The sequence below is a fragment of the Eubalaena glacialis genome, chromosome 10, assembly GCF_028564815.1.
Source record: "Eubalaena glacialis isolate mEubGla1 chromosome 10, mEubGla1.1.hap2.+ XY, whole genome shotgun sequence".
Classification (NCBI taxonomy): Eukaryota; Metazoa; Chordata; class Mammalia; order Artiodactyla; family Balaenidae; genus Eubalaena; species Eubalaena glacialis.
Window position 1 is genome coordinate 97,486,605 of NC_083725.1, and position 24,215 is coordinate 97,510,819.

A 24,215-nucleotide genomic window follows, 5' to 3' on the forward strand; every position below is an offset into this window, starting at 1 on the left:
TTCAAAACCTTCAAGACCTGCCTGAGTTCCAAGACCCTCCTAAACCCACCCCTGCCCTCCCACCAAGTCTTTTACACTTTCCAAAACCTCAGCAAACACGGTGCCCACGCTAGGAAAACCAGCAAGAAAGGAGTGCTACCGTCCACTCACCACTCCACCTTAATAGGACAACTGCTTACTTTTTGTTCTATTCAGTTGTTGCCCATATATAGACTTTCCTTTTTTACACAAGGAACTTCTTGGTTTTGATCACAAAATCTTTGTCTCTTTGCCAAAACTCAAATTCCCTTTCCCCTCCCCCAGAGGGGAGGCCTGGTGAGTTAAAGAAATCTGCTTAGACACTTAGCTCATGCCAGGCCAGTGCCCAAGGAGACCCAAGAGAGAAAGTTCATGATTAGGGGAGGGTATTTTTCCTCGCCAGGAGCCGACACCCATCTGTATTGGCGGAAGGGCATTTGTGACCCAGTGAAGCAGGCCCCTGGCCCAGGGGGATGGGGATAGCATGGGCATTTGAAATCCGTGGATCCTCCCCCATCTTCTTCTTGCCCAAAGTGTGTTGTTGTATTTCCAGTTACAGCATCTTGGTCTTTCCCTCTCTAGCACCTGTAGGGAGGGTCGATATATAGTAAAAAAGACCGTGGAAGTGTCAAGAGGAAGTAAAGAATCTGGACAATGCACCAACCAGATAGTCAGCCCTCGCGTTGTTGAAAGCTGACTGTTCTACCTGAACAACTCAGGGTCGACTCTCCCTTCCAGGACCCTCCCTTCAAATTTTCCAGAGCTCTTACCTGGGACCAGGGGAGATGGGCTTTTCAAAGTCCACTGAAATTGCCAGGGGTCACTGTTATGGAGTTAATCATGGTGCCTGGAGAGAGAACCTATGTTCCCGCTACCTGGCCGGGAGTCCCTTAAGAACCTGGTACCTGTGTGGCCAGGGCAAAGACCTTGATGTCAAAGCAGAGTGGACCGAATACAAACTAGTACATGAGACAGAGGTTTAAGAGCGCTCCCGAATCCCCTGTACCATCATCTCCTCCAGATTTGAGCTTCTGCTCACTTTGTTCTTACATTCTCCATTCCTGCTGGTGTCTTTGGGGAGCAAGCCTGGTGCTTTTCACCTGAAACAGCCTCTAAGTTGGAAAGAACAGTCACCACCAAATCAATTCCTCATCCATTAACAGGTTGTCTCTGTTCTCGAGACACAGGCATAACCTGGTTAGACCTGTTTTGTTTGAACGCTAACGTGTGAGTTGGCCAAATGCAAATGAGCAAATGTTTGTAATCCTTTATTTTATTTTTTTAAAGGGCCCAGCAGCCAATCAGAAGAGGGGGAAGTGACTTAGGGAATTCCCGGTTGGTGGCTTATTGCTTAACATCCTACAAAATGATTTAAAATTATTGTCATGTGCATTGATCTTCACTCTGATGAGAGCTCAGACGTGATAACACTCCCGGTTCCCTGTCCCTGTAGGAGCTGGCGTGAGCGCTGCTCGCTACCTTCCCTCCATTCACTACAGCTATTGGATTTCCCACCCAGAATCTTTAGGTAAATGAGGTAAGTCCTTACTTTTAAACCTTCTTTTGAATCTGGAATTCAAATACCTGAGTGGAAGGAGAAACCTGCCTTGAATCAGACAGGTGAAAATAAACCAGACTCCCGGAGGCAGCTGGCAGGAAGTGAAGCTCGCCTCAGCTGTGCTTTCCTCACTGTGTTGTCTTGGGATTTTATTTTGGTGGGCAGCAGGGCAACTTTGGATGTTATCTGTGAACTCCCTGCATGGAGTCTCGTCTTCGATCACTGTGAATTTGAAAGCCCCCTGGTTTCCCTCTCTTTCTGCGACAAAGCCATTTCCCTGGATTGAATTTTGAAATTCTGAAAGCTGGGGATAGGTTCTTCTCAGTGAAGTACTGGTTGGCTGAATAGCTATGGGGGCTCAGAGCACATGTTCTCACTTTCTAGAGATGTCTTCTGTTGGTAGTTTTTCTGACTCATTACATTAGTTGTAGAGAAAGGCAGATTATCTTCAGTATATTCTGGTGTTGGAAAATGGCTGGAAACAGGCAAGGGTGTATGCACCCACATTGGAAAAAGTGGTCAGGCAGCCCAGGTAGGCAAGGGTATTGGGGAGAACTGCACATCTCTGTCCAGAAAACAAAAAACAAAAACAATTTTGGCAAAGAGTTTTGTCATTTCATATGGGGACAAACTAACCCTTTGTTTGTTCCATGATGGGATACTATGACCAGACAGGCAGATGTGAGTCAGCAGCCCCAAATGCCTTCTAAGACAGGGGCTCTTTTGATTTTGCTTGGACACGATGGAGAAGAATTGGCCTATGTGTGGATAGAACTGGAAACAGTGGGGAGTTAATCTTGTTCTGGTAAATGACAACGCCGAGTCAGGAAATTTATATTTTCACCATCCGTCTTTGCCAAGATTTAGGATACTCCTAGGATTGTGGGAGCATGTGTCTTGTTATGATGAAGCATAAGCTTCTGTGAGTCTAAGTTCACAGGTGTCTTGCTGGTTATCTGCACTGACCTTAGTAACAGGGTTAAAGTGAGTGAGTGTTTGGACTTGAGAACTTTTCTGTGGAAGGTCTAATTCAGGAGTTGGTTCTATAGGCATGGCTGTGAGGATGTGATAAGATAGAGCCTTTCACTGCATAAAAGCGTAGTTGGGGATCATGAGTGGCCATGCGCTAATTCCACTGAGGTCAAGGGAAGAGTTGATTTCCAACAGGAGAGATGAAGTCGTGTTATTGGGAAGAACTTCAGGGGTAAGAGATGCTACCAGGAAAGGCTGTTAAGAGATTTTAAGAATGACTTTATGGAGCTCTATAACAGTGAATAATCTTTAATTCTTAAAAAGAAAAAGAATGACTTTAATAGCTGCATTTGGAGTTTGCAGAAGGCTCCACTTATCCTCTTTTTGAGACCTAGAATTCTGAGACTATGAAATAACTCATCAATTCCATCTTATAATCTGAAGTCGGGTAGGATCACATTATTCCCACACCATCACTCATGGCTTATATGGATAGACTTTAAAAAACAGTGGGAACATGGAACGAGGGTCATTTGGAAGTGTGTGATCACACTTGAAAAAATAATAAATATAATGGAGACAATCCTCCATGTTTCCAAACTATTTTACAGAGGCATTTTAGAAGAAAGTAACTTTGAGGGAACAACCGTGCTGTAAGTTCTCTTGTGTTACTGTTCAAGATGGCGGCATTAGTCGAGACCTTTTTAGGGTGGTTGTGGGTAGGGTGATACCTTTGATCCAGGCCTCATATGTATGAAAGATCTCAAATTCAATTATATTTGTTCTTTTGTGTTAAAAAGCATCTATTTGTTAAATTCAAACAACCCCTTTTTGATTTTTTTCCCCATTTTGTTTTTTTTCCCCATTTTTAAAATATACTGTGAGCTCCCCCAAATGGAAATGCCTTGGGCCTTTCTGGACCTCTGAGAAGCTCTACATTCACAGTCATGATTCCACCTTTATGCTGCCATTAATTTACCAACTTTATGCAGATCCTCTTTCATTACCTTTTTGACGACTTCAAAGGCTGAGACAAAATGGAAAGTGAGAGGTTAAAATATTTACTCAAGTGCACTCAGTTAGCTAATTGGAAATTGGAAGGAACTCAGATCAGGTCCTAGGCCAGAAAGTGAGTGCTTTGGGTCAAAGTTCATTTCCAGGAAGTAGAATTTAGCTTTCTGGAATCTTGTAATGTTTTACTTCTTCCTCAACCCCACCTATACCTCCACCCCCAAATTAGAGTTAGCACTGGGCTGTGTTCTTTGCTTTTTGAAAACTCAGTGTAGGAAGCCTGTTTAATGTTAAAGCATCAAGCCCAGCCATAGAGGTTTATACAAATCGTTAAAAAGTGATTCAGTCCTTCCCCCTCTTCCAGCAGTTGGAGTCCTCCCTAAGTCCTTTTGAACAGATGGGATTTTAAAAGACCTCTGGGAGATGGGGTAGGGTGGATACCAAGAACACAGTGGTAGAAATTGCTAACACACTTGAGAAGCAACACCACGGTTTGAAGGAATCAAATATAAAGTCAGAAGCTGATTTTCGGTGATACGTTTTTCGGCCGTTTCAGCCTATCTCTCTCGTTAGGATCTCTCTCCGGTAGAATTTAAGTGACAATCATTTCTGTTGTGGGAGGGGCCAGTTGGGAGGATTGGGCTCCATGTAGCCTTGGTGTTTGAGACCACGCTTCTAATCCTGGCTTTGTTGCTGGGTAACTGACCGTGTGGGGCTGTCAGCCTGGGTGAGCCACGCCGGCTCTGTCTGAGCTGGGGGTTGTCACCTGAAGACAGAGGCAGGGAGGCAGCCGTATGGTGCTGGACTTCTCTTAAATCTATTGCTGAATAACTGAAGAGACAGAGAAGATAATAAACTTTATTTAATGTTTTCTTATCTAATTTTTCATAATAGGATTTTAAATCATTGGATTCGTTTTGAGGAGCTGCAATTGCGCTCTTATTAGACATGTGTGACTATTACGTTTATTTAAATCGGACAGGGTTTTAAAGCCCAGACTATTAAGCTGCACAGGAAACAAGGAGTGCAGTGGGGGAGGATGGCTTCCCACAGCAGCTAATGTTAGGATGGGACATATGTTCAAGCTGAGTGGCTTTGATGTCGGGAAGCTGAGATGTGCTGGAGTAGAAATTTCCATGGATCCCTCAGAGTTATTTGATAAAAAATTCATTGGACTTCAGAGGGGGAAAAAAAGATATTTCTTTAAGAACCTTCCTTGAAGAATTCCAGACTCACGTTTTTGAGTGATTGGAGCATGGTGTGGACGAGGCAGGGTGCAGGACAGTCATGCGACTGGCAGTCAGGAGACCTGGTTTTGTAGTCCCAGCAAAGCTGTGTTCCCAGAGCAATACACTCCACCTCTCTGGGCTTTTGTTTCCTCATTTGGACAAAGGAGTTTGTATCCGATCATCCGTAAGATCCACTGCGGCCCTCAGAATCTGATGACCCAGGGAAACTAGCTATGCCTAGAGCTCAGCAGGTTTAGCTTGAGTCTGTGAAAGCTGAGAATAGGGTGGGAGATGCCTTCCTAAGGATGAGACAGGAAAGAAGACCAGTAGGAGCCCTTAAGTGGCTTCCTTGGGGTCTTCAGAATTTTGGCCAAGAGATGTACCTGATGGAGGTACTAAAGACTAGATACCTTTACTAGGGGTGCTTGAGCTGTTCCCATGACAACATCCCATCTTCATCAATTGCCTGATTTATCTGAAGTTGGTGCGAGTGTAGAAGTTGATGCAGCTGACTGTTTTGTGACCACCGGGAGCCATTGGTGTACACGGGTACGCACTCTAATGCTGTCTTCTGTAAAACACGAAAGCAGCCGGCTGAAAAGTGAACACTCAGGACCCCGTGGAGGCTACTCAGCTTGTGTGGTGCTGATCAGTTCGTTTGACTGTCCATGAATTATTGGGTAGATGGGATGGACATGGGCTCATTTCTCCAAGAGGAAGACCCGAGGGGTCATCAGAAGGGGAACATGGCTGGCCAAGCCACTGGGCAGCCCACCTGGAGAGCCTGGTCTTCCCAGAGGCCCTTGGCCCGAATCTGGAGCAACCAAAGCTTGCAATAGGGTCAAGCAGGATGGCCCATTTAAAGAGGCTACCAGGGTTTTAATTGGCCTTGTTTTAAAAGAGATACCCTGTAAAATACTTCTTTGAAAATTGATTTCGCTAGCACCTAAGCACACTCTGTCTTCGGTTTGTTTTATGGGGCTGAGCCCCTTGTTCTGGTTCATTGGATTCACATTATCGCTTCTCTTCCAATCTTCCCCCACACCCCAGCCCTTAGAACCTCCTTCCTGTCCTTTCTCAGGAGCATCTTCGTTGTTATTAAGGGTATCTGCCTATTTAAAATGTGGCCAGCAGAGGTGCATTCCAAACATGCTTTCTGATGAAAACCAAGCCCCAAATCAAAAGGAGCCAAAATGCTTACTATAATATTTTGATCATTGGACTATTAGACCACCTCATGAACCCCACTATTAAAATAACTATTTTTACTTTTGTAGGACCTTATCTAGATGTACAATTTCTTTGATGTTGTTGTAATTGTGTTGAATTTAAAATTTCCTATTCTGTCACATCCCCCTCACTCTATATTATAGACACCACATAAACAATCTTGGAGGCTAGGTCTTTATTGGTACAATTGTGGATCTGAGAAATTTTAGTCTGCCTGCCAGCCCTTTCTTTGCCTGATGCGTACTTCTTCCAAAAGTCTATTGAGTCTTTTTTGGAATATGAAGAAGGTCTTCTACTTTTGTGTATGACAGTGGAGCTTGGAGCATATGACTGTCTCATAGAGATTTTTTTTGGGGTCCCTCTTAGGAACCTTTAAAAAATTCCCTCAGTAGGGCTAATGATATATCCTATTGGATGAGGTAAGTGGGGTCTGAAAGGTGAAGATTATTTCAGCCTTGTCTCCAAGTGACTACTGACAAAATGTTTTCTTTGCAACAGACTTTAGTTTATTATTTTTTAAAATAAATTTATTTTATTTATTTATTTATTTATTTTTGGCTGTGTTGGGTCTTCGTTGCTGCGTGCGGGCTTTCTCTAGTTGCGGCGAGAAACTAGAGAAGCCCCTAGTTTCTCTTCGTTGCAGTGCGCAGGCTTCTCATGGCAGTGGCTTCTCTCGTTGTGGAGCACGGGCTCTAGGCGCGCTGGCTTCAGTAGTTGTGGCACATGCGCTCAGTAGTTGTGGAGCATGAGCTCTAGAGCACAGGCTCAGTAGTTGTGGCACATGGGCTTAGTTGCTCCGCGGCATGTGGGATCTCCCCAGACCAGGGATCGAACCCGTGTCCCCTGCATTGGCAGGCGGATTCTCAACCACTGCACCACCAGGGAAGCCCCTGCAAAGGACTTTAGATTTGGCCCAAATTCAGCCTCTGTCTCAATTATGTCCACTGAGAAAATCAGAGAGCACCTAGCTTACCTTTCACTTGTCTTAACTCTATTGGCCACAGGCTGTGGATTGAGGAACGTTGGTGAAGAGTAGACTTTGGCTGCTTGTGTATCTGAAGGAGCAGGAGGCTATGAGTTTTTGTTGCCTGGAAGCAGCTGGAATGTGGTACAAAGAACACGGAGGTTAGAGTCAGAATACCTGGGTTCACATTCGACTCTGCCACCGAGTAGCTGAGTGACTTTGGGTGAATTAAGTAAGCTCAGGAATATAAATTCCTCATCTGGAAAATAGGGTTAATAACATCTGCACAGGCTGTTGTAAGGATTAAATTAGACAAAGATTCTGAAAGCACCTGGACAAATACTTGTGAGGACACAATTAGTAATTTGTGGAACGGAATCGGAGGGTCAATGCTCAACGTGGGTGTTTTCAGTGAGGCGCTATTGAGTAGGAATGGCTGATAATAATTCTGGAATTTTGTTTTTCAAAGTGATCGATGTTGGTTCTGCACTGTGACCTTGGGAAAGAACTGCAATGGGGTTTTCAGTGGGGAAGGTGGGCAGCAGGGAGATGGGATGAGCCATGTGAAGCCGGGAACTCCAAATGGAGCCTTGGGTTGAACTGGCTGCAAACCACCACCCATGGCAGTTCCAAGGAAGACCTGGGGTAGGTACATAGCACATTTTTATCCCTTCTTGATGCCTGGCATGTAGGGGCCTCCAGAAGAAACTGATCTCCCTCCCAGCAGTTCACATGATTAACTGCAACTTTATATATGTTGCCCAACCCTTAAATTCTTGAGTGTCTCCAGATACCTACTGGCCACTGCAGCTAAGGCATTACTTACTCTGGGTATTCTAGAGGCTTTAAAAAAATTCCTACTTATTTTGCCAAGGCACTATAGGGTCTGCCTCCTGTAAATTGTTCAACTGAGGCTTCTGGCCATGTGGAAGTGGTCTCAAGAGGCTATCTGAATTGAACAAGCAGTACTAGCTGTAAAACAGCAAGGGTTCCTAACCTGGGATCCAAAGATCTCTTAGTGTCCATGGGGAGAAATCAGAGGGTTTGTGAACTTGGATGTGGAAAAAAAAATTACATGTTTATTTTCAGTAATCTAACTAAAATTCAACATTCAGTGTGAATTCAATTCAATTTCAATATGAATGTAAGCAAAACTCCCCAGTAGCAATAGCTGTAACTGATTGGCACCAAGAGGAATTACAGATATTTTCATATCATGTTATACTTGTTACAGATGTCTCAAAATATCACTATTCATCACTACTTTGATATTACGGAAGTTATTGGACCTGCACTAGATATTGTTGTTTAATGTACTAATAAAGAAGCACATATGTTATTATGATATCACACGTTTATTTTTAAAGTATTTTGATAATTGTATTTCAAGATAAACTTCCTTTCTAATCTTATTATTTTACTTTGTCATTTTAAAAGCATTTTTTTGAGAAGGGGTCTATAAGCCTCAGCAGACTGCGTAAAATGGGTCCATGGTATAAAGAGAAAGCTAAGAATGCCTAATTTATAGCACTCTCTCACACAGAGCTGATGAAATGACTTCTGAACAGCAGTAGCTAATACATGGTCTCTGTCGAAATGGGGTGTATTTTCTTCCCACCCATCATTCTTGCCTATGGGTAGCTTTGGAGTTGTCGAGGGACCTTGGCATAATGAAGATAATAATAATAATAATAATAACAACAATAATAATAATAGCTAACATTTGTTGAGTGCCTGCTGTAAGCCAGGTGTGGTTACAGGCATGTTCAATGTCGTATTTCATTTAATTCTCCTAACTACTTTAGGAGCTTTAGACAGAAAAGCTTTAGACAGCAAAGATTCCCCCTGCCTTCCATGATGATAAAGCAAGGGTACAGGTGAAGGCAAAAGTTGGGACTGACCCCTGGGACAGGACCAGTGTCAGTGGGATAGAGCCACTGCAGTCACACAGGGTCCAACACTTAGAAAGCCCCTGTGCTTAGTTTAATGCTCTGTTGTGGCTGTCTTGAAATTCTTCATATATTTGGAACAAGGGGTTCCGAATTTTCCTTTGCACCAAGCCCTGCAAATTATGTAGCTGGGCCACCCTCTGGATGTGATGAAATTATTCAAACATGTGACAGCTCCTGATGCTGGGAAGCCAGCACGCCGGGAACTTGCTGGGAGAGCCCCTACTCATTCTCATCGTGCTCATCTAGCTGACCTTGGGTGTTTTGAGTTGGTGAGTTGGGTCATTTTGTTTGAGTGTCAAAGGTGTCCACTGAAGCAATGGGAGGGATGGCTGAATAATCGGCTGGAAGGGATTTGATTCCTCAGAAAACATTTCTGATAGGCAGTTGCTTGCCTTGTTGAGGAGTATTTTCATTTGTTATTTTCCAGAGGGTTTAATCCACAGGCCAGTGAGCTAGGAGAAGCGGAGCAAAGTGTGTTTTGGAAGGAAAAATGAGACTTGGGTTGCTGAGAGTCTATTGTTCTTGTAGGATGGCACTAAAAAGGAACTCGGCTTTCTTGTCTATTGTCGTTTAATGATTGTCTGTACAAAGAGAAAACCCTACTTCTTCTAAAGAGGAGATCCTCTAATTCGTGAGAAAATTCAGATATTATTTGTTTCTTAAGTTGCAAAGATGATACTGGAACGAGTCTAATGAAGTTCTGTCTGTGTTTTATGGCTACGTTTTTACAAACTGCTGCAGGGTCATGCGCCTGGTGGAGGAGGGGGAGGACTTCCCTAGAGTTCTTCTCTGAGTGATGGAATGCAGGCTCCCAGAGTGACACATTCACAGTCCTACCCTTGTGGGTGTGACGTCCACAACACAGCAGGTCTGACATCAGGGCCTGTGTGTGACAGCTCAGTCGTCAGATGCTTTTCCAAAGGAGGCATAATTTTCCCTTAATTTTTCAACAGTTTGTTTCCTTGTTATTATTATTGCTCTTTTATCATGGCTAATAAGTCTGAGGTGGCTTCAAGCAGCCAAGCCCAACTCCTGAGTCAGTCTGGGGCTTTCAACAGGAAGCCAGGCTGAAGTTTTGACAAATGGATTTGCGTGGCCGTGAACTGGTGCTTCTGTAGCATCCACACTGATGGACACTAAGAGAGCTTTCATATTAGGGCACAAGGATGCTTAGTATGCCTCTTGTTCGCATTTAGGGAAAAAGTTAAAGGCTCTGTACTTAAAGGATCTCAACTTCAAAAATAAAAGTATGCGATCCTAAAGAGACATCCTCCTCGTCTTTGGAAATACAAGGATCCATTTTCAAAGCTACAAGAGTTGTACTGCACTTTCCTTCCGCACTCCAATACATTTATTATAATATATCCAGTCCATTTACTAGCTCTGTGTCTTTGGGTAAGTTGCTTAACTTCTCTGTGCCTCCTTACCTGTAAAATGGGGATAATATTAGTACCAACGTTTGAGGCTATTGCAAGGATTAAGTGAGGAAATTCCTGCAAAGCCTAGCTCAATTCCTAGCACATCATAAACACTCAATAAATATAAACTATCATCCTCGTCATAATTTTGTCTGTTGTTTTGCAATTATACAGTCTGTGAGATTCTAAATTGGTGGCTGTTGATCTTTCCTTGGCTGGGTCATCTTAGTCTTTCTCTGGGAAGACACTTGAATCTCAGCATGGTCAAATCCATTGTCCAAGTCCATCCCAACCCCTCCCTGGCTCCGGTTCCCACCTCTTACCTCCCTCCACCCTTCCCACATTCTTGCGTCCTTGGTCTTATTTATTTTTCAGTCAACTGAGGGTGTTGTTAAATCTTTTATTTTTCTGGCCGCCCAGTTTGGTTCCAAGGCACTCCACTCCCTGCCCTGCTCATGACAAGAATGCTTGGGAATGCTCAGCCAGCCATATCCCTCTTCTGTCGGAACACCTTGTTCGTAACGCTCCTTGAGAAGCGGCGTTTCCGAGGCCTTCCCCCACTGCTGTGACTCCCCCATTAAGCCAGTGGTCTGGTGATAATGAAGGCCCAACAGCTGAGAGAAAGCTGAGGGGAGGTGGTCATCTTGGGGAACAGCGAGCCTTGCCCACGTCCTAGGCTTTCTGCTCAAGGCTTAAAAAGAGATATTAAGAGGCTTCTTCTGACACTGTGTGTTGAAGGGTGGGTGACGATACCACTGCTTAATTAGTATCGTCATGATCTCCATTTGAGTGTTTCGTTTAGCCCTTTGTGGCCCTTTTTGGCTTGAGCTCCTCATGTGATATTGACAAACTGTTGAGAAATGAGATCGCGATGATGCTTGAATTAATGCAGGCATCACACTGTGAACATCTTAGGTCCTTTCCACTGGGGACCTGGCACAACAAGTCGCTTGGTGGGACATGAGTGAGTCTACACATCTTGCCTTGGAGGTAGGTATGGCTAACCTCCCTTCTTCCCCACTGGGAAAGCTATGGTCCAGGGACCTGGAGTTTTCAAACTATGCTTGCTGCCCAGGGCTAGATGAAGACATCTTTGGGAGAAGCAGGCCGAGTCTCCGCTTAGGGAGGTACCCACAGGCCACACCTACTACTTGAACCATATTGACTTTCAGAAGTCAACCATTTGGAAGAGTGTGGTTTGGGTTTTGATCATACCCCAGCAGCCCCTTCTCCGCCCTTGTTAATCTGACTCAGGATCTTAACCTGGGCTGGCTGGAGGCTGGCCATGTCATTCTGCAGATCTTGGACACCCCTCAGCGCCCTCACAGAACCAGCCGATGGAAAAGTACAGTGTCTTCTGGCTCCTTGGCCCTGCCAGCTCTGGCTGGCCTCTTCGATACCACCTTTTCTTCTGAGGGAGAGGGAGGGTAGCATCCAAACTGAAAGCGCTGGTTTTTCTTTGATTTTTATAGGAAGAACAAATTGGCATGAACGCTCTGTCAAACCAGCTCAGGCTGTTTGGGCAGATGCCTTTCTTTGCTTTTTTCTGTTTATTTTCCAACAAATCAATGCTTAACTGCGTTGTTATTGGAGCAGAGCAACAGGTGCAAAAAAATAACTCTGCTGCCAACTCAAATGCAAAGGTAGGGCTTATACCCTCTGGGAGGTATTCAGAAGATAACAGAAGCCCCTGCCAGCAACTGAATTAACAGCTCTGTTTACGGTGGGTTTTATGTTAACCTGCCCCTAACCCTCCAACACATAAACACGCCATTGTCTCGGGGAGAGACATTCAGCCATCCAGACAACCAACTGCTTTATTCTGCCCTGAGTGGAGATTGGTTTTGGCTGAGGCTGCTTCGTGTGAAACTCATGGCTGCCAGCTCCAGGTCTTGGTGAGGGTTTCCTGTGAAGGTGAGGGCTTGGGGTTGTCGGAGAGAAGAGGATCAGTCCTGTTTTTAAATGGAGTTGAAGTTCTTTCCAAGCTTGGTGATTTCCAAATGCCAGAGCAGGTTGCCTGGCTCTGTCTCCTCTTGCTCCATGGTAACCCCAGCAGGAGATGGCGAATGAGGTCAGATGATTTTGGAAAGAGCTACTGTTGTTTTCAGAAGTGGTGTCCTCTCTGGATGGTCCAATCGAGCAGGGCAGCTTCTGTGTTTTTTTCACTGTTGTGCCCCCAGCTCCCAGCACGGTGCCTAGCATCTAGTAGACAGTCAAGAAATATACATTAATTGGAGGAGATAAATATTTATACCTGTGGGACAAACATTCCTTGATGATTGTTTCTCTCTGCTGAAGGCTAAGATACTAATTTTCTTCGGTATGAGGTCTGAAATCCAAGGTGGTTAAGTAAACTTTGGAAGAGCTGAGGTAGGGGGGGGGTGGTTGGGGTAAGGGCTGACTCAGCCAGCCATGAGATTCCTTTGATGGAAATAATCATTACAAAAATCCTCTGCAAATACTGTGTTCTGAGGCTGGCTTTGTTTGTTCGGCCTTCAGAGACTCATACCTGTAAGTTCGTTGAGCACTGTTGCATTGAACCATTTGGTGGTACTGGACATTAGGAACAGCTTTATTTCAAGTTTGCAAATAATGCAGTGATAGAATATCCTCAGATGAACTGGAGCTTGAGTTCTTCGGATTGAATGTATTGTCTCTGACTTTACAAAGATTTCCTGGTGTTTATGGATGTTTCTTTTAGGGCTGATATCTGCTGGAGTTTGTTATCTTGTTGTAGGAAATCGAGGGAAGGCAAGTAGATGAATCTTTGGCCAGAAGCTCTCAGCTGTGAGAGTGCTTAAGGATTCGTGAAGGGAGGGTCTTAAAAATGTAGATTCTGATTCACGGTCTGGGCGGGACCTCAGGAAACTTCAAATTTAACTTCTCCTCGGGTGATGATGATACAGGTGGCCTATAGACCAACCTTTGAGAAACACGTGTGCGGCTTCATCAGTCAAGTAGGAAAACAAGCACCATAAATGTAATCCTCTAGTCCCCGTACCTGTACCTTTCCAAAGACCTACAGAGACCTAGGGTTGTAAAAGTAGGCCTGGTTTTTTGTTTGTTTGTTTTTGGATTTTTTTGTTTTTTCTATATGATCTTTACTTTATGATTATTTGATTTTAGAATAGAGATCGAGGATTAGTGGAGAGAGAGATACTGAGGTTCAGGGTGGTGGGGAGGATGGTGAACTCTTCACTGCATTGCCAAACAGAGGTCCAGAATGACTCTCCTGGATGCAGCACGATCCCTACTTTAGGTGTCGATGGAGAGGGACAGTGGGGTCCCTCCTGGTGTCACCATAGGAAAACTAGGCAACACCCATGTCAAGTAAGAGCAAGAATAGAATCTCTCAGGCCTTCTCTCAGAGGTCGGAGTAGACTTGTCTCCCAACCCTAACTCCACTGCAAAGTTTTCTTTACATTTCAATCCAACATGAGTGCAAGAGAGATTTTTTTTTTTTTTAAAGATCCATGGTGTCCATAGATCTTCAGGGGTCAGTGGCTGGTCTTTAGAGGGCCTGGGGCCCACAAAATACGTGCAAAACCTGGTGTGCATTTTGAAGAGGAGAAAACCCTAGTTTCTCTTGAGGTCTCAAAAGACTCTGTGACCTTTTATGCTTCAAAGCTTGCCCTATTTTTCTTAGTTTGTCATATCTGAACGAGATTGATAAAGGCTCCTGGGGTCATGAAAGGTAATCTTGTTTTTTGATCAATTTTGGGGCCTGTCCACTGTCAGTATCTGCATCTTGTCTGGATCTGGCACCAAGACTGATAAAGATCAGCCTAATATGTATATTTCGAAATGGCTCACAGTCAGTAAAGTGTATCTATAATGGATCAACTCTTGGCCTCCCAATATGGCATCATTGCTCATGTAAACGCTTGAAAGCCCAGGAATAATGCTTCTGATGTTGCCCCTGGGAACATGAAATGTCTGTTTCAAAACACATTATGAGGGTATGAAATTACCTGTGATGTAATCCCGAGAGGATCAAATACATTCCCCAAGCTTGATTCACATTTTGTTTCATTTGGAAAACACAAATTATTGTCTGTATTACATTCAGTTAGATTTCACATGTACTTGAATTTTCTTTTCTCCTCGTTGGGAGTAGTTCTCTTGAAATGACAGTCATATTGAAACAGGAAGTCAGTAATCTGTTGCAACATCCTTTAGGCAAATGCTGTGAATTCACCTGCTGGTAACTTTGATTAAGGACCGAGAATGGTTTGGATATTACTGTCATTGCAAAAGTAATTATTTACAATGTCTAATTGCTCCTCGGGCCTGAGGAGTAAAAATACCCACACAAGGCAGCCAGGTCTGAGGCCATTTGGGGATGTTGTGGTTGAATGTATCAAGGAGCTGGGAAGAAGGCAGACCATGGCTTTGACTCCCAGTCCCCTGGGGCTGGGAACAGGGAATACAGGCAAAGCCCTGCTTATGGTCTGCTCTGTGGTCCTGGTGGCTCCCAGTGTATCTTTACCCTCCCAGAAAGAGCAAACCCTACTTTCTGGACTGAGAGCTAATTCAGATGAAGCACAAAGAATTATGGACCAGTTTATTTCCAAAATATAAAATAAAAATAACTTTATTGAGTCATAAAAGGAGAGTTTATATTATATATGTGTGCAAATATACTCATGTATATATATGCGTGTAAATATGTATGTATGGGTATATAAATATATAGGTGTATAAATCTGTAATTAATGGCTAAAAGAGTAAAACTGGCCCAGCTTTCATACCCTAAATATTCCTACCTGAGTATATCGTAGGTATGACAGAATGAAGACAGAGTTCTACCCTTTCATTCTAAAAAGAACTCTTGAATATATTGAGAAGAGTGATGGCTTCAGGTTGCTCTGGCAAAAAGGAAAAGGGTTTCAATCAAGGTCACTGCATGATTGAATGAACCAGAGAATTTTGTAATCTTGGAGAAACCTGGTAAAGGTGTGAGGCCCCAGATGGCAGAGGGAGAATGCTGTGAGTATGTATGGAATGGGGATGGGGGTGAGGATGAGTTGAAGGCATCTTTCTTCTCTGGCAAGGCACCCCCTTCTCAGCAGAAAGTTCCCAGGGTTTGTTGCTAGACACTTGGAGTTTGAATTCTCTTCTAGCTTCAATTCTTTCGAAACTGTGTGAGCTTGAACAAGTTATCCAACCTCTCTGAGCCTTGGATAAACCATCTGTTAAATGACATAATGCCTTACAGAGTAATTGTGAATATTGACTGAGATAATGTATTTAAAACTATTAGCACAGAGCCAGCACATTTTAAATGTTCAATAAACCCTAGCTACTATAGTATAGTTACTATTATTATTACTATTATTTTTTTATTTTTCATTTTTACAGCATTTTGTCCTAGGTCTCAGTAACCTCACCACAGAGCAAAAGACACACCTTGCTCCAGATAAGTGAGCCCAAGCTGGGCTGCATTTGTCTCTGCTGGCAGGTTCTCTCTGTGAGTTTAAGAAGAGAGACCAGTGGAGCAGTTCTTGGCCTCGGTAGGAGTCCCGAGACTGGGCAGAGCCTCCTGGGTTCTGGAGTGCATGACTCTGGTCCCTTGTCAAAGTCCCAGTGGTGCCTCCTTCCCCTCATTTTTCTGTCCCTATGAGCTCAAATCCCAGACCCCCTTCTTCCAGTAAATGAGCAGTTCATGCGCTAAGGGACCCAGTAGGATAGAGAGATCCTCTGGCCATTCTCTGCCAGGAGCTCGCACTTTGGATGTGCTGCTCTCCTGTGCACCTGCAAACCAGCCATGGTGTGTGAGAGCACCATGCCGGGTGGTAACCCAAGGCCTGCAGACGTGTGCCCTTCCACTGCTCCTGGCAGCCTCAGGCAGCGTGTGCCTGGTGGGACAAAGGGGAGCAGGAAGGATGCATGCCCAGAGGGGCGGAGCACGGCTTCTGTGAGCAGGGGCTGAGAGACGCTGTCCATAGCTCAGCCTAACGGGGCGTCCACCCAGCAGCCCAGGATGCGGAGTGGGGAGGCACGAGTCCAGCCCTAGGCTAGATTGTGCCAGCCAGCTGGGATTGCTGAATATTATGTAAATGGTGGAAGTTAGAAGCCTTGCTTGAAGTGAACTTAACCCTCAATTTCCTCCTTGGAGACTCAACAAAATAATAGCCACAACACAATAAAGAAATGATAATAGGGCTTCCCTGGTGGCGCAGTGGTTGGGAATCTGCCTGCCAATGCAGGGGACACGGGTTCGAGCCCTGGTCTGGGAAGATCCCACGTGCCGCGGAGCGACTGGGCCCGTGAGCCACAATTGCTGAGCCTGCGCGTCTGGAGCCTGTGCTCCGCAACAAGAGAGGCCGCGATAGTGAGAGGCCCGCGCACCGCGATGAAGAGTGGCCCCCACTTGCCGCAACTAGAGAAAGCCCTCGCACAGAAACGAAGACCCAACACAGCCATAAATAAATAAATAAATAAATAAATAAACCCCAAAGTAAAAACAAAAAGAAATGATAATAATGATTATAAAAACCAGCTAAAATTTACCAAGTACTTAATACGTGTCAAGCGCTTTTCCAAGCACTCTACAGGTATCATCTCATTTTGTCTTTCAACAACCCTTTTCATATCATCTATCAACACTTTTCATACCATTCTATCAATGAGGAAACTGAGACCTTCAAGAGAAGTTGAATCACTTGTCCAAGCTTGCCCCATTAGTACTGGCAAAGCCAGGGATTGAACCATGGCCATCTGACTCCAGAGCCTGGAATTCCCCACCATTACACCATCCTGCCTCTGAAGGGTCTAACCCGACCCCAAGAATGTCGCCCAAGCCAACCAGCACAGTTTAGAGAGAGATCCCCGGGCAGACGCCATGATAACTGCTAACATTTCCTGGGTACTTGCCACGTATGAGATAATGTGTGAGAACTTTACATTCTCATATATTAAACATTCTCATTTAATCCGCACTTCAACTCTATTTCTCCCACTTTCTGTCATAGGGGGAAATTGAGACTTTAGAGAGGATGGTACTTCCCCAAGGTCAAGACAGCCTGCCAAGGGGCAGAATCAAGATTTCAACCCTCACCATCTGAGTCACTGTAAGAGCTGCCCTCCAGAAATGCAGCAGCATCGGGCTGGGTTTGAAGCTCCTCACACCTTGAGTATGCCCTTTCAACCCAGATGTTAGTGAGACTCTTTCTCATGCATTCCCATTTGTGCCACGGAGCAGCAGCTAAAATGTGAGACTCTTAAACTTTAGGGTCAGGCCAAGTGCTCTGATGGCCTCCACCCCGATCCATTGGTCCTCCTTGTGCGTGGTGGTCAAGCTGGTGCTCGAAGGGAATTTAGCCTTTGATGAAGGTCTGGTAGAGCGGGTACAGAGGTGGTAGATCGCCTTTATGCGTGGGTGGCCCAGAAGTGGTCTGAGACCCTAGCAACTTAGGGCTCTGTGGGAATTTGTGTTTAACCCCGAACTGCCACTTAACAAAGTAGGGGAGTAAAGAGTGTCTGTGGCCACCCCAGCACAGCACGGTGCCGTCTCTCTGCCAAAATGGGTTCGGACTGGTCAAACCTTAGTGGCCCATTGTTTGCCGGGGAATTGCTGCCTAAGGTGGAATAGGTCCTGGCCAGAAGGCTGGCATGAGGTACCATCTACTGTAGTCGACTGGGTCCCACGCGTGGCTCCAGACTTCGGTCGCCCAAAGTGTCAGTTTTAGAACTGCCGTGCAAAGGGTGATGTCTTGGGCGAATGTGCAAGTCAAGACAATCACACGGGGCAAAAAGTTTCCTCCGATTGTTTGTATACACGAAGGGGGGATAAGAGAATGCAGATGGAAAAACGCTGCATCACCCACATTGCATTTCACTCTTTCGGTTTGAATTAAGATTTACCTTTTTTTTTGGTGTGCAGTTTTTAATAGCCCAAGTAGCAATTTATGCTGTGTTCCCAGAATACATACCATGCGGGAATAGACAAAGGTGGGCCTGATACTCAGTGCATTTTCTTAAATTTCCACCTAGGAGGCAATTACCCGGCATGACCAGGCACTGTGCTGGGGACCTCGCAGTCCCTTATCTCAGTCAGTCCTCCAGCAAGCCTAGGTGGTGATACTAATGCCATGGCTGTTTCCTGGAAGAGGATATAGCAGCTCAGAAAGGATAGAAAACAGTCCAAGGTCACCACACCAGCAAGATCAAAGCCTGAGCTGTCACCTCCACAGGCTCTAATTTGACCGGTGTTCACAACTGGGGGTGATTTGGCTCCAGGGGACATTTTCAGGGGGTGGTGGGTGAGTGCTGCTAGAATCTAGTGGCTACAGGCCAGTGATGCAGCTAAGCACACTGTGATGCACCAGTCAGCTCCGCAACAAAGAACCATCCTGGACCAAGATGCCAGTCGTGCTGAGGTTGAGAAACTGCTATTCACCCCTAAAATTCTCCCTCGAGCCGGAGATGAGGCCCAATAGATCCTTTTCCCAGCTTGCTTTTGGCTCGAAGGGTGGAACCATTCTTACGTAGGCTCTGAACTTACTTCTTCCAATCTTGGAAGAAGTAAAATGTGTTAGAGAAACACCCTGAGAACTGATGTTTAAAGAAAGGAAAAGAAACTGATTTTAAACGAGGGCATGTGTTCTAGCATCGGACTAGGGACCTTTAAATCCATGATATTATTTATCCTTCCAAACAGCCCTTGGGCTTGGAGGACATCCACTTTCCCCGACTTCCCCTTTGAAATCAGTGAAGACATTGAGCTGGGAAAGGGTAACATACTCAAGGTCACGTGGCTGAAGGATGGGGAGCCTGGATTCCAACCCAGGCCTCAGAGATTCCAAAGTCTCTACCTCCCACACTTGATACATTTTTCTTTTGAAAGAAAATAATAAAAGCTACGCTGAAGGTAAAGTAGAAAACTTAAAGAGCAGCATTAAATAATTCCCTTACTTTTTAATGAAAAGGGTTGCTTTTTATACCCCATAAAGTAATCACCATGTACCATAGAAAGTTTATATTCATATATGGGAGTGTGGGTGAGTTGGTTATAATAATGCTTTTTTTTTTAAAACAGTTCGCAAGGCACATTTATTATCCATTATCTCATTTGATCTTTTCAACAGTCCTGTGAGGCTGCTGGGGGGCAAATGTCCTCATTTTACACCTGAAGAGCTGGGCCTCCGAGGGGAGTAGGACTTGGTGAAAGGCCTTCCGCCATGCTGGGCCCGAGGTGGGGGGCCTTCGGTGCCCACCCTAAGGGCCCTGTCCCTGCAGCCCCAAGCTGGCTTGAAAATACTGATCTTCTTTCCTCACAAGCCTGGGTGACCTCGGCGAACTCTGACTCACTAACGAATAAGCCACATAAACTCTTTTATGGGCGGTAACCATTCACTGTGCCCTGTAAAAAAGGGCCCTCACCCTGCCAGCTGCTTTCCCTTGGAAAGGGGGTGCCGGCAGGGAGTGCGCTCAGCCTCCTGGGGGGCCGGGTGGCAACCGGGCAGCTGTGACCTTGTCGTCCTCAGGGCTTCTCTGTGGGTTGAGAGTTCTGGGTGCCTCGTGCTGAGAAATGATGTCTGCCCGGAGGAAAGGGGCTGGTGGGCATTCGGTCATAAGAAGAAAGCTGGCCCACACGGTCATGCGACATTTATTGAATTCTTCCTTAGTACCCACTCTGCTCTCTGCACGCACAAGCTCATCTGATGCCCACAGCCCTCTGCGTCTGGGTTGTTCCCATTTCACAGGGCGGGAAAGTGAGGATCAGAAAGATTTAGGCTAGACAGACTTGAACTTGCTCAAGGTCACCCACGGTGGGCAGGGGAACTAGGATCTGAGCCCACCTCTCCCTGACTTCAAAGCCAGGCGTTCAGTCCTCACACCACCCTGCCTTCCAGTTTTTCGGGAAGTGGTGAGCAGGAGGTCTGGGCCAGCCGGCTGAGGAGGTGGGTCCTCGTTGGCCCCGGCAGGTCTGGCTTCCACTGAAATGGCCACTTTGAAACAGCCCTGCGGGCAATCCCTTGTGAAAGAATTTCAGGGAAGCCTCCGCTGCCCACCCCACCCTTACCCACAGCCTGGAGGGCAGATGGGCTGGACTCTGAGCTGCAGCCCCTTCAGGGTTAAACAGTAACCTGTCTACTGCTTGTAGGTGAGCAAATGCTGGCAAGGAACAAGCCCGGCCTTGAGCAAACAGGAGCCGGTGCCATGCCTCCTCCCTCCCCCAGCCACCCCTCTGGGGACCTGCAAGTTTTCTTGTACCTTGGAGTCCCCCATTTGATTTCTTAGCTTAGGGCAATTGCTGTAGAAAGCTCGATGGGAAAAGGCCCAGTTCCTGTGAAGGAGAAGAAGGCTTGACTTGGGTTGGTTTTCTCTGAGAGTGAGAATCAAAGAGATTTCTGGAAATGAACTTAAGAAGCAATTCACCTTCTTTAAATTTTTGCGTGGGGAAACTGAGGCCCAAGGTTGCTTCTGGTTTGGGTTATGCAGAGATGCAGTACCCTTCCTCCTCATAACACCTGCCATGCAGTCATGTCCTACTTTGTGCCAAGTGCCCGAGGTATAGTAACTCGTTTAAGCTCCAACCAATACGCATGGTACGTATGATGACCTGTATTTTGTATCAGAGGAAACTGGGGTTCAGAGAGGTTAATGACTTTTGTTCGACTTAGTACCAACTTTAGCAGGTAAGTGTGAGAGCGTGGGATAAACCCCCGCTCTTCCTGACTTCGAAACTCATCTCTATGGCACCACCACGTAGAATCCAGCTCTGCCGTCTCCCCAGCCTGTGGTCTGTTACAGTGTTCATTATCCCCACCCCGTCTTTCCTTCTCCTACCTTCTACTTAGGCCTAATTATTTGCCAAACAACCAGGATGATGATGTCAATAATCATGATAAATGTTCCTGTTTAGCCTAGTTCAACTCAATCACTGCTCTATCCCTCGTCCCTAAAACTGTGCCCAGCCCATTGCAAGGCTGATAAATATCTGTTGAATAAATGAATACATGAATGAACTTTTAGGCCTTTTCCAGATGCCTCTTCTCCCCTCTCAAGCCCTACATAGAACCAGAGGAGCACTAGCTAAATTAGAGGAAAGGGTTTTGAGGGATGGAACCACTCTGGCTGGGCAGTTTCCAACTGGGGGAGGTTGGTGACTCGTGAAGATGCAAGATTTCCCCCATACAGGCAGAAACATTTCCATGATCTGCTACTCTAAAGCTAGACTCTTCTCCCTACCCGAACATTTAGAAAGAGCAGGTTACCCTTAGAGGCCCTGGGTAATGCTCAATCATCCTCTGGAAACAAGCTGTTCATCCTTTGGATGATTGAGCACACTTCTGGAGCTTTGAGTCTGAAAGGTGGAGGGCGCCTGCCTTGAGGGTAGGAACATTGTAGATGCTGGACGACTGAGGTGAATATTTCTAAAGCGTAAAATTTGTACATGGTTTAAAAAACCCAAACAGGCTCATGGAAGAAAGCCTCTTCTCCTGGGTCCTTTACTGAGAAAATGAGCCCGCAGACTAAGAAAGTCAGCTTCAGATCAGCTTTGAAGCCTGCGGAATTCTCCGGGTCTCTAAAAGGAGAGGGGATGTGGGGCTGAATTTTTACCAGGAAAGAAGGGAAGGGGCAGTGTCTTGTCCCAGAAACCAACTGATTTCTAATATTATCACGGAGCCAAATACTTGAAAAACTCTAGGTCAAATATGGCTGAGGTCTTCCAAGATGAGCCCATCCCGTGGCAGATTTTTGTGCTGAGGAAATTTACTGGATGCCCAGGTGTAGGCTGCTCAGATGTGTCGGGACTTGTAAATGTCTGATTTCAGGTCAGAGTTCCTGCACAGGTGCCGGGTCTGTTCTGCTACCCGTTTGGGTTTTCATTGATTGAAATTTTACTTTAAATAAAAACCTCTTCGGCATTTTCACTTTTGTCAAAAAAAAAAAAAAAAATTGGCTGCTGGCCAGACTCGCCCAGTGAGCAAGTATTACATTTTCCTCCCGTTTCATTCCCGATCAGAGATTATTCATTTGTGAATGGGTGGCTGTAAAAACTTGCCTCATGCATATGAAAATCGAACCTGGAAATTTTTAATTGCCAGTGAGTTTTGCTTTTACTGAAAGGGCTGTGGCGACATGCTTCGCAGGCAATGGATGGACGGACCAAATTCTTTCTTCCTTCCTAAATTCACTCTATGATCTATACTCTCAAATGACGTTTGTCCAAGAGGCACTGGCTGAACGGCCTGTTTGATCCCCTCACAGATCATGATTCTGGAAGGAAGTGGTGTAATGAATCTCAATCCCAGCAACAATCTCCTCCACCAGCAGCCGGCCTGGACAGACAGCTACCCCACGTGCAATGGTAAGGGGCCGCGCGGGGGGTCAGTGTCGCTCCCCATGGGGATTCTTCCTCGGCTTTAATTAGGCTTCGTTTCCCAACTTAATGAAAAATACAGGTTTTATTCAGCCGGGGGGTGTGGGGACCAGGGTGACTGGAGAAAACTCTTTTTCATGCTGGAGGTCCTCACAGGCCCCCCAAGGCCCCAGCCAGAAGCCCATTTGAGATATTCCATGGTTTTCTCCCAATATTCAAAGGTCCAGGTTGGTAGCCTGGCAGAGAGGGTGATAGAAGAGACACCCCAAAGGAAGGCCAACTTTAATAGTGTTGGCTGGGATATCAAGATAGGATAGGATGGAAAACTGTGTGTGCGTGTGTGTATATGTGTGTGTGTGTGTGTGTGTGTCGCATGGAAGCGTGGAAGTTAAGGAGAAGAGAGTTGTAGCAGCTGAATCTTTCTATTTCATCTTCCGGTGACCTCCCTTTGTAAAGGGAGGGGAGAGTTGTTAGGAGACCATGTGCCTGCCTTTGGTGCTTTAATCTAGAACCGATTGACTAGAAGAAGGAGGGCCTGGTGGTGGGGCTTATAGAGGATCTGGTGATCAAGCCCATGGCTTACTGTAGAAGCCAGACTGAATAAAGTTGTTGCTGAATCAGGGCACCGCACCCCATTGTGAAGGTGTTCAGTTTGCGTAGACGGCTGTGCACCGAACCGCAGTGGGTGTAGGGAGCTCTGCGCCTTCTCCCACCCCATACCTGCTGCTAATCTCCTCCCCAGAGACTCTGCTGTGCTTGCTTCCCTTGAGAAAATGGAAATGGGCCATCGGTGAGCAGAGTCTGGGAAGCCACCGTGGGAGGCTGATGGAAGGGGTGCATTCTCCAAGAAGTGGCCGATCCGTGGGCAGCTCCACCTTCCAGTTTTGAAGCCCAGCCACACGTGGTCGAAAGCGGGGATGGGTGACCCTCTTTTATTGATCACCTGTGCTTCTGAACTCCTGCCTTTTCTGGGCATGACCTTCCCTGTGGCAGGGCTCAGATTCCTTGTGGGGACCTAGAAGGATGATTCCAAACAGGGAAAAGATCTTTAGGCTGCAAAATCTTTTGGATGCCGGGCCCTAGGACCCTCGATTAAGGCAGCATCCCTCTGGTTTGCTCTGGAGTGTAGTCAGCAGGGAGTGGAATTTAAACATCACTTTTTTACTCTCTAACTTCCGGAGGCCCCAGAGAAGGCCCAGCTCCTGGTCATGATTGATGGGGAAGGCCAGTTGAATGCCAGAGAGGAGCTGAACTCATACGATTTTCAGTGCTTTTCCCAAAGCTTTAGGAATCTGATGAGTCTCCTGGCTGATGGGGAGTCTCCCCTGGTCAACTTTAGACAAAATTCTCGGGTTCTGCCAAGTTCTAACAGGCTGCAGTATGAGGAAGTATCCTCTCATCTGGGTCACGTGACATTGAGAGAAGAAAGTACCGCAGGCCTGGTGTGGGATTATTGAGAGTTGCTGTCTCCTGTTTACAAACCCGGAGCTGCAAGGTCATAGCAACACAATTAATTAAAAAATAAAAGAACA

At 45.8% G+C, this 24,215-nt stretch overlaps 1 protein-coding gene across 3 annotated transcripts in view; it reads left to right on the top strand.

Moving 5' to 3' along the window:
• Positions 1–1,396: 1,396 nt before the first annotated feature.
• The window catches only part of EHF (ETS homologous factor), a 42,162-nt gene continuing 19,343 nt past the window's right edge, over positions 1,397–24,215 (top strand). For 2 of the 3 annotated variants that reach the window (XM_061201576.1, XM_061201577.1), the window contains exons 1-2: positions 1,397–1,555; positions 22,572–22,671. In XM_061201576.1, the coding sequence (XP_061057559.1) occupies positions 22,575–22,671 (97 nt within the window). In that variant the 5' untranslated portion in view covers positions 1,397–1,555; positions 22,572–22,574. The remainder of the gene's footprint in view (positions 1,556–22,571; positions 22,672–24,215) is intronic. The other variant, XM_061201574.1, reaches the window with a different exon arrangement.